The sequence below is a fragment of the Caretta caretta genome, chromosome 4, assembly GCF_965140235.1.
Source record: "Caretta caretta isolate rCarCar2 chromosome 4, rCarCar1.hap1, whole genome shotgun sequence".
In the NCBI taxonomy this organism is placed as follows: Eukaryota; Metazoa; Chordata; order Testudines; family Cheloniidae; genus Caretta; species Caretta caretta.
The window spans coordinates 51569017-51585143 of record NC_134209.1 but is presented as its reverse complement, the minus strand read 5'-3'; the positions used below and the strand labels follow the sequence as shown (position 1 = coordinate 51585143).

Here is a 16127-nt window from a genome sequence, read left to right as displayed (position 1 = left end):
ATCTTCAGGCAGAAAAAATACACTCCTTCCATTTTTATAAGTGATCAAAACAGCCAGTGTGGCAACTGGCGATGTCTCTCTAAAATCCAACTTTGCAATCTATTTAAAAAAAACAACAACACTCCATCACCCTGGTAATTTATTCACATTAACAAAATTAAGCTTTCAAGTGCACACCACTCATATACATACTACATTTATTTAACAATGTAAACCAGGCAAAATATTTGCAATAACTAACATTTATATTAGCGATGGGCCCAAAACAGAACACCAGGCCCAAACACCCCCAGGGAAGTTCAGATTTGTATCTGAACTTCATGGCTCAGGCCATCTCTTATTCACATCATTATTTGGACTGTAGAATCTTTATTACGGATTACAAAGAAGAGAAAAGAAGAAAAAAATACAGCTCAGCTTTCAGATCTCATACTTTGAGTTTGCCAGGCTAAAAACTGAGGGAGACGGGAGCATATTTTTACTTGGACATTTGACCTGGATTCTCTAAGAGAAAATAAAGGCGGAACCACACTGCCATTTTTACCATAACTTCTCCAAGCAGAGCACCAGATGGCACTGATGTGCTCCAAAAGGGACTCCAATACAGTCCGACACCACCTGTAAAATGGTTGGTGCAACACCTAGCCGCAAGATTGCAGAGCTAAAGTGGAAGCAAAGGAGTAGCTCCTCAGACTCAAGCTGCTCAAGAGCGGGTCTAATCAACATGGTGTTGAAAACAGAGTTGGTATCCAATGATTTGTCTACATGAGGGCACCAGGTGTGGCTAACACCAGTGGAGTTGACCTTGCATCGGCAACAGCAGGAAATTTAAAAAAAAAAAAAATACAATAAATAGGGCTTGCGTGTGAAGAAGGCTTGGTTCAAGGAGGATGTTCACTGGGAAGCCTCATGGAGGTCATGGTGGCAGTACTGTAGTGTGATAAATCTGGGGATTGTCCCTGTAGTGCATACAGGGAGGCTCACTCAGCCTGCTGTCAATTTCATCAGCTCAACAGGCCAGCAGCTCCTTCAGACAGACAGCCTGATCAAGTTACAAAAGCCAAGACAAAACAAAGATCCTGTAAACAGGGATATTCCTTGGTCTCAGAGGCAGAGGATTTTTCTATTTATTTGTAAAAACTGAAATTGTATTGTTTGTTCACCCTAACGTAGAGAGGATATGAGCATGACAGACAAGAGCCGGGTTCTTTTGGCGGGGATGAAGGAAGGTAGATGGGACACAAGTCAGAGTTTGGGCTAGCAGACGGTGATGCAAGGAGTTAACAGCTAAAAGTTTCATGGGCCTGGCAAACCATGCTAAAGACAGACCCCTCAAATAATGCAACTTGCATGCTCATTTTGCGATTGTAAATTAAATACTAGAGATTCTGCATTAAGTGAATTGTTCACTGAAATTTAAAGAATAGATGAGAGAACTGAGCACTATGGTTCCTAAACTAAATTATTCTGAAAACTATGTTTTATTTAAAAGATGAAAGGCTGCCTCCTCAGCTGCTTGGAAACTCAACTGGCTTCAGTAGAGCTATGTGAGTTACATCACTGAGAATCTTATTTCTACAACATTTCAGGAAATAGCAGCCAAGCTCAATTTAAGTGAGCCAATACAACCCCCAACTTCACAAAGTGAAGTGACACTTGTCTGTGCTGTGCAGTTACATTAAAGAAACTGCCAAACTTATAAATCTTTCAGATGTAAAACAAAATTAGTGCTTCTACCTCAGAAAAGGCTCAGAGTTACAGTGGAAGTTACTGCAACCAATTAGATGTTATTGCAAGAAGCCCACTGTTTAAACAAGGGCATTTGTTCTTCCTTTCTTGATGATACTATCTAATCAGGGTCCAAGTGTTTTATATCAGCACACTGAAATTATGTGTAACGAACAAGGATGTTCAAGATAAATTCTAAAAATTACAAAGCAAATACTTCCTTTCACTGTAAACAATGTGACTGAATCCACTTCTTGAAGAAATCAAGCTATATTTATATTCACCCTGTTGAAATGCTACAGGCAACCATAGAAGGATAAGTTTATAATAAATTGCTATATTTGGAAACCTTTGTTGCTAAGCATCTTCTAACATTCAGCACAGTTTATATCATTCATGTCCCTGCTACATAATTAACATTTCATGTTTTCCAAAAAAGTGCAGTGCTTATCTTTGTTGTTAATTTAAACCATTATAAATTTTTTAGAGAATTAATAAAAGGCTGTGTGGCCAATTAATTAGAGTGGCAGCATGAGCCCAGGGGAATACAAACAGACACTATATGCAAGGATGTGTCACAACCTATCTTCTAAACAGCATGTCTGTTTGAGATGAAACACTTCAGAACACAGCTGTTCATGCTGAAAAGGTAGTCCACTAAGCAATTTAGGACACGAGAAACCTCCTCTAGCCCCCAAACCATGGCTTTGTTAACTGGGTTCAGAATTAGGCTCAGATCCTCCCAAGAGCTCTGAGCAGACAGACCCCTGAAACAACACAGAGATCCCCACTGAAGTCCATGGGGATTTGCCATTTGAAGCTCCTTTCAAGCCTGAAGCCATAGGGCCTGATCCAATAACAATTAAAGTAAATGCAAGTCTTTCCAATATTAACTGTTTACTATAAATGAATCAGCCATTACAGGAGGGTGCAACACATACTTTGCCCATGGCTTACACAGCTAATTGCTAGACAGTATAGCAGTGGTTTTCAATTTGTGGACCCCTAAAAAATTTTGAATGGAGATGCAGACCCCTTTGGAAATATAGGCAAATATAGTGGTTGAAAACCACTGCCACAGAGGAACATTGTGAATGAGGAATCCTGGTTTCTCTTTCTGGCTCTTAACAGGTGTGCGGTGGGGTGCGGGGAGTGTCTAGTGATTCCAGATAACACAACCAAGCACATAGATCCGACATATTTATTATGAAAGGCCACTTGCCTGACCTAAGTGAATGAGACTTGCCATGTTATAAGACCCCATTCTAGTTCCAGCTTTGCCAAAAAGTTAGCTTATGCAACCTCTCAGGATAGCTACACTGTGCTGCAGCGCAGACTACAGTGTGGTGTGAATTGCAGAGTGCGCCAAAATGTTGTACTCTAACTTCCCCATGTGGGCATTGCTGGCACAAACTAAAAAGGTAGCTAGTGCACATTAATATAGTCCTGTTTGAAAGAAGACTATGTTAACGCAAACCATATATCTTTTAGTTCGCGCCATCAACAGCCGCATGAGGCAGCTAAAGAGCAAAATTTTGGTGTACTCTGCGATTCAAATCCCCATAGACCACACAGCGGCACAGCGTAGACAAGCCCTTAGTTACCTTATTTGTAAAATGGATGAATAATACTTGCCTGCCTCCTCCTAACATGGGCCTTGCTCAGCAATCAGGGCTGAAAAGCGCAGAGTTACTCAACAACAGGTTAGTAGTGTTGCCACCTCACACGATTTTATTGTGAGCCTCACGGTATTTGGTGTTTTTCCCTATAACATGGAGCAGGGATGAATACAAGTCAATTTTTGTGAAAAACAAAAACAAAATCAGTTTTTAATTTAAATGGGATTTTTTAAAATTTTGTTAATAAGACTTTTTCTTTTTAAAAATAAACCTGAAAAATTAAGAAAAAAATCAGATTTTAATCCAAAATATGTTAAGGCCTAAACTTATCTCTTTAAACATTTAAATAAAAAATAAATATGCTGAATCCATGAGCTTCTCTCAAAAACTGATTTAAAGGCTGCTTTTAGAAAGAATCAGAGGAAAAATATCTAACTTTTGAGGTCACACTTTATAAATATGGCACAACAGGTCATGTACTGCATTAAGGGCTTGTTTTGTTTAATACAAATAAATGTTATATGTTGTTGTGTGTGTTTAATTAAATTCCAGGCACCATCCTAACGCAGATTGACACAAATCATGAGCAAAAAGTTAATTATCTTGTAAATAAGCTATATATCATTCACCATTTCCTAATATATTAAAACATTTATAATAATAAGAATCTGAAAATATTAAAATCACTTAAATACATGTAGTTATAGTGTACCCTCCTCAACAGCAAAAAGATGTATCTAATTTAGTGTAAAGGCTCCATTTAGTTATAAATCAACGTGTTTTAATGGTTCTCTTAATCAATGAGAATGCTCCTTTCTTTAGAAAAATTATTTAAATAAACTTTTCCATGTGTATTTCAGTTATCAGTTTTGGTTGAGTCTTTCAACTTGGAGATTTGAATCATGATATAAATCACCTTGATTTAAAATCAATCCACTTTGGAGATTAGTGATAACCTCAGGCTTCATTTTTAAAAACGAAAGTACGTTTCTAGCCCTCTTGGATGCAAAGCTTGAAAATGTGTCCCCCATGTATCTGAAAGGGTCAAAAATCAGAAGAGCAAATAAAAAGAACCCAAAATATATTATGTTTAAATATCTCATAATTCAAGTGAATTGAAGTAAACTGAATTAAGGCCACTTTAATTCTAAATGACAGTGTCCACAGAGAAGTTTAATGCATTTTAACTAGTCCACTTTTCATGCACACTTTTAGTTAATTTGGATTAATTTTCCTGAGTGCCTCCATATAAACAAGCCATTAGAAAAACCTGGCATATAATGAAATGTCATAGGCAACCTTAACTATACGTGCAGTTGAACAGCTTGGCCTACAATAGCACTGGGTTACCATATCATACACAGATTACCTTCTGCTAATGAAAGTAGCATACATATAAAATTATGTAAGTTTTCAATATAATTGTTAAGAATGAAGAATTCTCGAGAAACAGCTTAAACTAGTTGTAAGCACATTAATATATTTAGATGTAAGATTTTCAGGGCAGGAACTGTCTTTCCATCGTAAATGTATGTGTAAAGTGCCTAGAACACTGGGACGCTGATTCTCTATGGGAGCCTCTAGGTAATATCTCAATACAAATAAATACTACTACCACGATATACCATAAATTGAATTTATATTTTTTGTGGTCAGAATTAAGGTAGTCATGTGAATTCCCATTTTTTATTTGTACTCATATGCAAGGGTATTGACTGAAAGTAGCAGTTATTTCTAAAATTGTGAAAGAACCTTAACTGAGGATTCTCTGATTTTTAACTGTTTGGATTATTTAGGAATGTATTAAGCAATTTTAACTACATGTTTATGCAGCTTTTTGTGCTGTAATATACACAAAATATTGAGTTCAATTTTGAGCACCACATTACCAAAAAGGTTTTTGACAAATTGGAGGGAGTTCAGAGAACAACAACAAAAGTTATCAGGAGGCTGGAAGGATTTATTTATGAGAAAAGATTAAAATGAGCTAAATATTTATAGTTTGGTTAAGTAATGAATGAGGTGATGGGGGTGATATGATAACAGCCTACAAACATCTGAAGTGTGTAAACACCAAGGAAGGAGAGTTAATGTGTTATACAGGGACATAACAAGAAATAATGGGATAACACTAACCTATAAAAACTTAGGCTGAATAGCAGGAAACACTCCTGGACAGTGAGATGTGCTAGGCTGTGGAATAGTCTCCTAAGGGAAGTGGGGCAAGCCCATTGCTTGGGACTTCAAAATAAGGCAAAAGAAAACATTACAAAATGTACCAGAAGAAGTCTTCACAGGTAACAGAGTGGGCTATATACTATGTAGGCATATCTTTTCCATCTCTCACTTTTATGTATGTGTGATGAATATGCCATATATTTTACAAGCTGCAGAAAGACACCTAATGACTTTTCTTTGCAAAGTAGACATTCAAAAATCAAAAAATTAATCATCAAGAAAAACAGACATTGCTATTCTATATATACATAAGGTATTTAAATTCCTTTCCTGTAAGTCTCTAAGCCAAAAAGTCATTCCTTTTTTTTTTTAAATTCTTTGAGGAGGAAAAATACAAACTAGCCTGCACACAGCTTCAAAGGCAGGACTGCATCTTCCTCCAGCAGAGGTCACTCTTTACACAATTTACAAATATTATTATAACAGAAATTCAACGTTTATTTTTACAAAAAAAAATTGGTAAATTGTTTCTATTTGTTCTGTAATCCTGAGAATCATATTCTAACAACATAAGCGAGACACAGAAAACAGTGCACCATGTGAAACTGACTGTTACTGGGAGTCCGGACATTTGGGTTCTATTAAAGAAATCTACCACTAACTTGCTGTGGAACCTTGGGCAAGTCACTGCACCCCAGTTTCTCCTCCTCTCCTTTGTCTATCTTATCTACTTAAACCATAAGTTCTTCAGGCCAGGAATGGTCTCTCACTGTATGTTTGTACAGGGTCTAGCACAGTTGGGCCCCCAGTCTTACTTGTATTACTACTATAATACAAACCACAACAAAAGCATAGAGGTCTGCATAACTAAGATACCTGACATTTTAAAGAGGCATTAAATAAGTGCCCAAGGTCACAGAGAAAAGTTGAATGTGCACAAGTAGAGACTGGGTTGAAACACCTTGGAAATGTGGACCTCAATGTCCACCGGGGGGGGAGGGAGGGAGGGGAAATGGGGAAGGGGGTCTCAGACTGAGATTTTTCAAATCAGAACAGGGGGGGAAATGGTGGGGTTTTTTGTGTGTTTTAACAAGAAAGAATGATTAAGTTGCAAGTTAGCGAAGTGTGGTTACAGCCTGCAAAGCGACTCTGTTAAAATGACACCAAAGGTCCATATTTATCTTCTTCATTTAATCTGTACACAAATCAATGGATAAATATTTGACAGACAGCCCTGTAAACTCTGATTATCAAGTATAGATTCACAGATATTTAGGTCAGAAGGGACCACTATGATCATCTAGTCTGACTTCCTGCACAGCGCAGGCCATAGAATTTTACCCACCCACTCCTGCAAAAACCCTCACACCTATATCTGTGCTATTGAAGTCCTCAAATCGTAGTTTAAAGACTTCAAGGAGCAGAGAATCCTCCAGCAAGTGACCCTCTGTAGCATGGGGCACGGTAGGCGAAAAACCTCCAGGGCCTCTTCCAATCTGCCCTGGAGGAAAATTCCTTCCCGACCCCAAATATGGCGATCAGCTAAACCCTGAGCATATGGGCAAGATTCACCAGCCAGACACTACAGAGAATTCTTTCCTGGGTAACTCAGATCCCACCCCATCTAATATTCCATCACAGGCCATTGGGCCTATTTACCATGAATATTTAATTACCAAAACTATCTTATCCCATCATACCATCTCCTCCATAAACTTATCGAGTTTAATCTTAAAGCCAGATAGATCTTTTGCCCCCTCCTGCTTCCCTTGGAAGGCTATTCCAAAACTTCACTCCTCTGATGGTTAGAAACCTTCGTCTAATTTCTAGTCTAAATTTCCTGGTGGCCAGTTTATATCCATTTGTTCTTGTGTCCACATTGGTACTGAGCTTAAATAGTTCCTCTCCCTCTCCGGTATTTATCCCTCTGATATATTTATAGAGAGCAATCATATCTCCCCTCAATCTTCTTTTAGTTAGGCTAAACAAGCCAAGCTCCTTGAGTCTCCTTTCATAAGACAAGTCTTCCATTCCTCGGATCATCCTAGTAGCCCTTCTCTGTACCTCTTCCAGTCTGAATTCATCCCTCTTAAACATGGGAGACCAGAACTGCACATAGTATTCCAAGTGAGGTCTCACTAGTGCCTTGTATAACAGTACTAAAACCTTCTTATCCCTACTGGAAATACCTCTCCTGATGCATCCCAAGACCGCATTAGCTTTTTTCACGGCCATATCACATTGGCAGCTCAGAGTCATCCTATGATCAACCAATACTCCAAGGTCCTTTTCCTCCTCCGTTACTTCTAATTGATGCGTCCCTAGCTTATAACTAAAATTCTTGTTATTAATCCCTAAATGCATGACCTTACACTTCTCACTATTAAATTTCATCCTATTACTATTACTCCAGTTTACAAGGTCATCCAGATCTTCCTGTAGGATATCCCTGTCCTTCTCTAAATTGGTAATACCTCCCAGCTTTGTATCATCCGTAAACTTTATTAGCACACTCCCACTTTTTGTGCTGAGGTCAGTAATAAACAGATTAAATAAGATTGGTCCCAAAACCGATCCTCGAGGAACTCCAGTGGTAACCTCCCTCCAGCCTGACAGTTCACCTTTCAGTAGGACCCGTTGTAGTCTCCCCTTTAACCAATTCCTTATCCACCTTTCTATTTTCCTATTGATCCCCATCTTATCCAATTTAACTAATAATTCCCCATGTGGAACCGTATCAGATGCCTTACTGAAATCTAGGTAAACTAGATCCACTGCGTTTCCTTTGTCTAAAAAATCTGTTACTTTCTCAAAGAAGGAGATCAGGTTGGTTTGGCACGATCTCCCTTTTGTAAAACTATGTTGTATTTTGTCCCAATTACGATTGACTTCAATATCCTTAACTACCTACTCCTTCAAAATTTTTTCCAAGATCTTGCATACTACAGATGTCAAACTAACAGGCCTATAATTACCCGGATCACTTTTTTTCCCTTTCTTAAAAATAGGAACTATGTTAGCAATTCTCCAATCATACAGTACAACCCCTGAGTTTACAGATTCATTAAAAATTATTGCTAATGGGCTTGCAATTTCATGTGCCAATTCCTTTAATATTCTTGGATGAAGATTATCTGGGCCCCCCGATTTAATCCCATTAAGCTGTTCGAGTTTCGCTTCTACCTCAAATATGGTAATGTCTACCTCCATATCCTCATTCCCATTTGTCATGCTACCATTATCCCTAAGATCCTCTTTAGTCTTATTAAAGACTGAGGCAAAGTATAAATCTTTCCGGTTCATGCATCATCCCCCATAATAACAATTCTGCACTCTTAATAGACAATTTCATTCACGATGCATGGGTCAGAATAGAATCCAACATAAGAATGGCCCTACAAGAGGGAGACTTTTTATATAATAAGCTAAAGATGACATGGAGATTCCCATAGTCATCTTTTTTTAAAAATTATTTTAAAAAATATTTTAAGTGCCTGTTACAGATCTGGTAGCTTGAAGGTATTCTATTTGTCCATAGTACAATATGGCTAGGGAAGGAGCAGACCAATATTCCTCGTACTGCTCTCCTTTAATGGAGAGAGAATATTTCAGTCTTCAGTCCTTGACCAGACAACAGAAGTGCCAGTGGTGAAAAAGGGGCTGAGAACAACCACATGGTCTCAAACAGCCTGGGCTAGAGTCAAACTGTTGGCAGGAAAGCAAAAGGCTCCAGATCCCATTACCAACCCGCTTAAGTTTCCCAGTTTCCCAATAATCTGTTAACTTTCTAAAGCCCTTTGTGGATTTTGTTACAAAACTTTACAAAAATATGAAAACAGAGAAAAGATTTCATTGTTTTAAGTCATTCTGTGGGATGTACTGTGCGTACCATTTGCAGACAGGTGAATTTTTAGAGTAAGTGAACTCACAGTGGGACTAGTAGTATACCTTACCTGCTTCTTTGCACAAGGCTGCCAAGTCTGCTCCCACATAGCCATGTGCACTATCAGCCAGCTGCACCAACTCTGTTGTTGTCAACAGATGAGGAACCTTATTAAGAAGTTTCCTGAGGATGTCTAATCGGTCCTGGGCATTGGGGACCCCGATTTCTATCTCTTTATCAAAACGTCCAGGTCTACGTAGTGCTGTATCAAGTGCATGCAGACGGTTTGTAGCACCCAGTACCAAAAGTTGCCCTGCACTGTCTTCCTAATGAGACAAACAGAAAAACAAGTTAGATTTTAAAATGGTGTTAAAGACCTCACAATTTACACATATTTCAACAGTAATGACAACCTCCACTGTCTATTTTTCACAAGAATTATGCATTTGTTCAGGTAGCAAAACTAAAGCCTACTCCTAACCCCAAAAGATTAAGTAGTAAGAATTCATGCCTGGCACTTTCCAACTCATCAGATGAGGAAACATCACGTGCTGGAACTTTTGGGACAGGAACTGAGCCCCTGGTATCAAGTTGGGGAGGATAGCAATGTTCTCTGAGCAAAAGAATTTCAGTTCCATAGGAAATTTCTATATTTCAACATTTGTTTTTGTCCGAAATTGGGAGAAAAAGTTGAAATACCTTAATTTTTTGCAGGATGCAGAATTCTGAAAATTTTCATTTCAGAAATGAATAAACACTTTATTTTGGTTTGCTGAACTAACATGAAACATTTTTTTTTGAGTCAGCTCAACATTAAACTGCATTCTCCCATTGTAGCACATTGCCTCACGGCAGCTGCAGTTCAGGAGCCTGACGCCTCCATCCTCCTTATGGGCCAGGCTCCCTGGCCAGATTACATCTTCCATGAGGCACCTCCAGACATGTAACTACCATGAGGCACCATGCTGATGAGTCCCAGGAAAGACAGTGTTGCACGTTGAGCAATATAATCGTATTGGAGAACATGGGAATATGAACTATAATCCCCATGGGGCAATTCACTAGAATAAGGGAATGAAATTTAAAATTGACCTGACACCAAAAAATTGTTTCAGGTCAGTTCAACAGATCAAAATGTCCCAAAATTTAAAGAGAAATTTTGATTTTCCCTACAGAAATACGGAAAAATTACAGCCAAATAAATACATTTCCCACAAAAATTTCGAATTTTGCAGAAAACTGAATTTTCCTTTCGAAAATCATTGCAACAGAAAAATCCTGACCAGCTGTAGTTCCCATTAAACAGACAACACATGATAGACTACAATGGGTTCCAGTAATCCTCTAGATCAGGGGTGGGCAAACTTTTTGGCCTGAGGGCCACATCGGGGTTGTGAAATGGTATGGAGGGCTGGGCAAGGAGGGCTGTGCCTCCGCAAACAGCCTGGCCCCAGCCCCCTATCCACCCCGACTGCCCCCTTCATGCTCTCTGTTCCCCGATTGCCCCGACCCCTATTGACACTCCTGTCCCCTGACAGGCCCCCCAGAACCCTGACCAACCCCCCCCCCACTTTTTGTCCCCTGACTGCCCCCTCCCCCTAACTGCCCCCCCCCAGGACCCCACCCCCTACTTGCTCCCTGTCCTCCCCTTCCCGGGACCCCCTGACTCCCCAGGCGGGGGCCTCTGCAAACAGCCTGGCGCCTGCCCCCATCCACCCCCTCCCACTTGCCGCCCCCGACTGCCCCCCTCAGAACCCCCGACCCATCCAACTCCCCCTGCTCCCTGTCCCCTGCCCCCTATCCACACCCATGCCCCCTGACAGGCCCCCCCCAGACTCTTGACCCATCAACCCCACCACCACTTCTTGTCCCCTGACCGCCCCCTCCCGGGACCCCCGTCCCTAAACTGCCCCCCCAGGACCCCACCCCCTATCCAACTCCCCGCTCCCTGTCCCCCCCACCCCATCCGACCGCCCCCTGTCCCCTGACTGCCCCCCGGGACCTCTTGCCTCCCCCTCCCCCAAACCATGCTGTTCAGAGCAGCAGGACAGACTTATTAGAAAGCTTGGGAGATGGGTGAGCGCAAGCCACACTGCCCGCGCAGTGCCATACCTACAAGGGAGGAGGGACAGCGGGGGAGAGGCTGGGGGCTAGCCTCCCAGGCCGGGAGCTCAGGGGCCGGGCAGGATGGTCCTGGAGCCTGGATGTGGCCCGTGGGCCATACTTTGCCCACCTCTGCTCTACACTGTCATGTTTATCTCCTCTAACCTCAACTCAGAGGAGACATCTATAACCTTCTTTATCTCCTCCTTTGGCTACGCCTACTATAGCTCACAGATGGATTAATCTCCTTAATGAAGGGGGAAGGAGCTCTTTTTCTAATCCCAGGAAGTAAAATTTCTACAAAATCTTGGATGCTGCTCTCTGGGTCACGTTTAATGTTCTGGCCCAAATGAGCCAGGCGTTATGACGGTCCTTGCCACCTCAAATCACCCAAGATGACGGCTATTACTTTGATGAATATAATCAAGCAGACAATCAAAGAGAAGGAAGCAATACAGAAATTTAAACTGTCCCTAGCAAACAGAAGAAACCGCTAGTTGGACTAACCCATAAAGAGTATACAAATATACATCTTTCAAGTCAGTCAGTTGTGACAGGGCCAGATGGCTACAGGAGAGTAACAGAAGGCAGATATATTAGCCCCAGGTTAAGTAAGTCCCTTTTCCCTGGATAAGATAACAGGGAAGGTTCCAGAACAATCAAGAACCTTCTGGAGACAATTAAGACAGACAGGTTGACTGGAACACCTGCAGCCAATCAAGAAGCTCCTAGAATCAATTAAGGCAGGCTAATCAGGGCACCCGGGTTTAAAAAGGAGCTCACTTCAGTTTGTGGTGTGCGTGTAAGGAGCTGAGAGTGAGAACATGTACTGTTGGAAGACTGAACAGTACAAGCATTATCAGACACCAGGAGGAAGGTCCTATAGTGAGGATAAAAAAGGTGCTGGGAGGAGGCCATGGGGAAGTAGCCCAGGGAGTTGTAGCTGTCAAACAGCTGTTCCAGGAGGCACTCTAGACAGCTGCATTCCACAGGGCCCTGGGCTGGAACTCAGAGTAGAGGGCGGGCCCGGGTTCCCCACAAACCTCCCAACTCCTGGTCAGACAAAGGAGAAGTTGACTTGGACTGTGGGTTCACGAAAACAGCCAAACTGAGGGCTGCCATGAAGCTCCAAGGCGAGCAAATCCACCAATAAGTGCAAGACCCACCAAGGTAGAGGAGGAACTTTGTCACACAATGTAAAGTAGCAAACAGAGTTTCCAAAGAGAATTTATAATTTATGAACTGGTTCACTTATTAAAATCCAGAAGCACCTCCACCCCCTCAAGTATTTTTATTCTTATATGTTTATTATGAGAGTATTTTTCTCTGGAAATATGAGAAAAGCTAAAAGCACTAAAAGCTAAAAAAATTTAAGAGTCTGAAACTTAAAGTATTTCAAGAAGGTAACAATATTACATTAACAATAATAATATTTTCCTCTTTTTTAAGTGATCAAAAAATTTCTAAGGTGACCCTTTTTTGGAGGGGGAGTAGGGCAGTGATGGGGAGAGCAGGAGCAGAAATTCATGAACGAAGTAATCGAGACAAAAGAGAAAAAAGACTCATTTCTTTACAAGGTATTCCATGCCCATTATGCAGAGAGAGAGAGAGAGAGAGAGAGAGAGAGAGACAGACAGTCTTCCTCCAGCAGGATACTACTCCTTAGGATAACCAGAACACACTGATCTATTTTGGAACAGGGACAAAAAGGTGGAGATTTGATTTCTGGCTTATAAAAGAAAAGGCTACCCTCTCCAAAAACGTGGGGCTCACTCTGTATTTAACTACATATTTCCAGACAATGAAAATGGTCTTCCTCTTGGAAAAGGATCTGATTTAATGGTATGTGTCAGAACATTTGTTCTAGAGTGATGACTGGGAAGGTCTTTAAATCATGATTTGAGTAATTCAGTAACTCAGCCAGAGATTATGGGGTCTATTACAAGAGTGGGTGGGCAAGTTCTGTGGCCGGCAACGTGCAGGAGGTCAGACTACATGATCATGATGGTCCCTTCTGACCTTAACGTCTACAAGTCTATGATACAGGGGGCACCACTATGCAGTAGCAGGTTATTGGACTAGAAATCATAAAACCTATGTTTTAGCCACACTCCCATTATCCTGCCGAGTGGCCTTACTCAACTCTCTCCACCTTTCCATTCTTCAGTTTCCCCATCTGAAAAGGGGGGGTGAGGACTTCTACTGTCTTCTGTAAAGTGTTTTCGGTTCTATCGATGAAGAGCTCTATATAAGAGCTAAGTAGTGCTATTATTTGTTAAGAGACAGATTTGAAAGTGTGGTGTTCAGAGTGTCCCCAGAGAGACTCTATCCTGACAAAGAAGATCCATCACTCTTCGCTAATAGGAAATATCCCCTCCCTATAGCCATATATAGAAGGCTATTTGAGCTGCCAAAACTTTATGCAGGAGATTAAGGGAAACTTGCAGTTAACATCCACAAGTTTTTTATACACACTGCTTCTAACTCTGTGCAGAAAGACGCAGACCTCCCACTCCTACCATCCTGTTGATGATTAGGCAGTGGCACACCAGGAATTAATAGATTATATAGGCCCAACCCGAAGTTTACTGGAGTCAATGGCAAGGCTCCTTTGACTTCAATGATCTTTGAATAAGGCCCTAAAAAAATTTAGTGGGGGAACTGAAAGGGTATCTTAATGTGGATTTTGGATCCCTCAGCAATCCAGGCCAGACCAAAAACAAAACACACCACTACCAACAGTATTTTCATTTAATTGCAAAACAATCTGGTATCTGTTTTGACTTGCTAAAAAGATGCCTCTGAAGTCTTCCACTTCTCTGATTTTTGGAGATAAATGTGAGATGGGGAAGGACAAAAAGCAAATGGAAGAAGCTATATAGTCTTTTCTTTTGCAGTTCAAAAATGCCTCTGAATGTCAAAATACACACATAAATTAAATCTCATTTTATATATATATGAAGTGTCACAACAATATGGTGCTGTACTCTGTTAAAATAAATGTAATTTACTGAAGGAAATCACTTGTTAGTATTAACCCTGTCTATAGTTAGTAAGGGACACACGTCTTCTCTTCCTTTAAATCCAATAAGGATATTAGATTGCAGTCTAAAAAAGTGTCTTCTGATTCATCTTATGCTGGCCTGACTGTGCTACAAAACCTAATGCAGTTTATTCAATTCTTCCCCTTAATACACTAATTGTACCAATATACTTTACTTACTGAGCCAATGCCATCCATCAATGTTAGTAATGAAGCTACAACTCTTTTTTCTACTTCATTCTGAGCCCCTTCTCTCTTCGGACAGAGTGCATCCAGCTCATCAATAAATATAATTGATGGACGACTGAAAGAAAAATAAATAAAAGCAACTTATCTGCTAATTGTGCACCGTAGCATTTAAAACATTTAGGCTTTGATTTTCAAAACTAATGGATATGGACACCCAATTCCATTAAAATTAAGGGGCATCCAAATCTCTTAGGTGACTGAAACTTTCAGACCTGAAGTATGTTTCTGCTCCAATAAACGACTCTGTAAAATAATTGCATTGTGTGATTCCATGTTTATTGTGTCTCAGATTCTATACTGACCTTATTCTGTTTACAAGTAAAAAGATGGCTTTTCTAGGTGCTGTCCTTGCAAATTTAAACTGGGACCTAAAAGTCAAGCTGGGTTCTCTCTTGCTCCTGTCCTCAGTTGAATTTGGCCCTCCAAATTAATTTAGTTTACAATTCTATTGGTTAAACTTGAGTGAGAATATTTTAGTACTGAATCTGGCCCTATAGGTACAGTCACACATGATTCAGATAGCCATTAAAAGCACTTGAGTACATACTACATGCCCACAGTAATCACAACTTTCATGTCCACGCCAACAGGTTTTTCAAAAAAAAAAACAAAACAAAAAAAAAAAAAAAACCACAATATTAAAATTCTGTAAGATTTTAACAAGGTTTTTGTTTTTCCGCTCAATAATGTTAGTGACAACTTTCTACCATTCTGTTTCTATGATGAAACATGGGTAAAACAAAAGATGGGCTTCTCTGATTTAAGATGAGTATCTCTTTTGGCTCAGGTGGCAGAACATTTCCACTGGAAATTAGAAATCAGCCCAAACTAAATCTTTGCTTCTTAACACCCTTGGAACTAAAGTAAACGAACTCTGGATCTGGATCCAATGTATCTGGCTTGCGTTCCTTTCTATTGCAAATGAGAGGTTTGAGTTCTAGCACCAACTAGGATGAGAATTTAATATTTTATTTAGGACACACGCTAATTGGTTTGGAATACTATGCAACCTCCTCCTTAAATGACATTGCACTTATTATAAGTGACCAAAAACACAAAATGTGTAGATTAGAACTACATTACTCTCCTTTGTGCCAAGCTGTATATAAATAAAACTTATCTACATTTAAAATACCTCTGCAGGGAAAATATTACAATCCAGAGAACTTCATAAGCTTTTCTTTACACAATAATGTCAAAATTAGTATCACACATGAACATGTATGTAAATCAGAACGATCGAAAATGAATGTACCGTTGAGAGGCTTCAGCAAATATCTGTCGTAATCTTGATTCAGTCTCACCATAAAACCTGAAACAATCG

General features: G+C 40.2%; 1 protein-coding gene across 3 annotated transcripts in view; it reads right to left on the bottom strand.

Annotated features, from left to right (window-relative positions):
- Positions 1–16127, bottom strand: part of AFG2A (AAA ATPase AFG2A) — a 318280-nt gene that overhangs the window by 285604 nt on the left and 16549 nt on the right. For all 3 annotated transcript variants that reach the window (XR_007356281.2, XM_048847226.2, XM_048847227.2), the window contains exons 7-9: positions 16059–16115; positions 14735–14858; positions 9479–9734 (exon numbers count right to left, since the gene is read on the bottom strand). Coding sequence is in view for 2 of the 3 variants with exons in the window: in XM_048847226.2 (XP_048703183.1) it covers positions 9479–9734; positions 14735–14858; positions 16059–16115 (437 nt within the window). In the remaining variant the exon portion in view is untranslated. The remainder of the gene's footprint in view (positions 1–9478; positions 9735–14734; positions 14859–16058; positions 16116–16127) is intronic.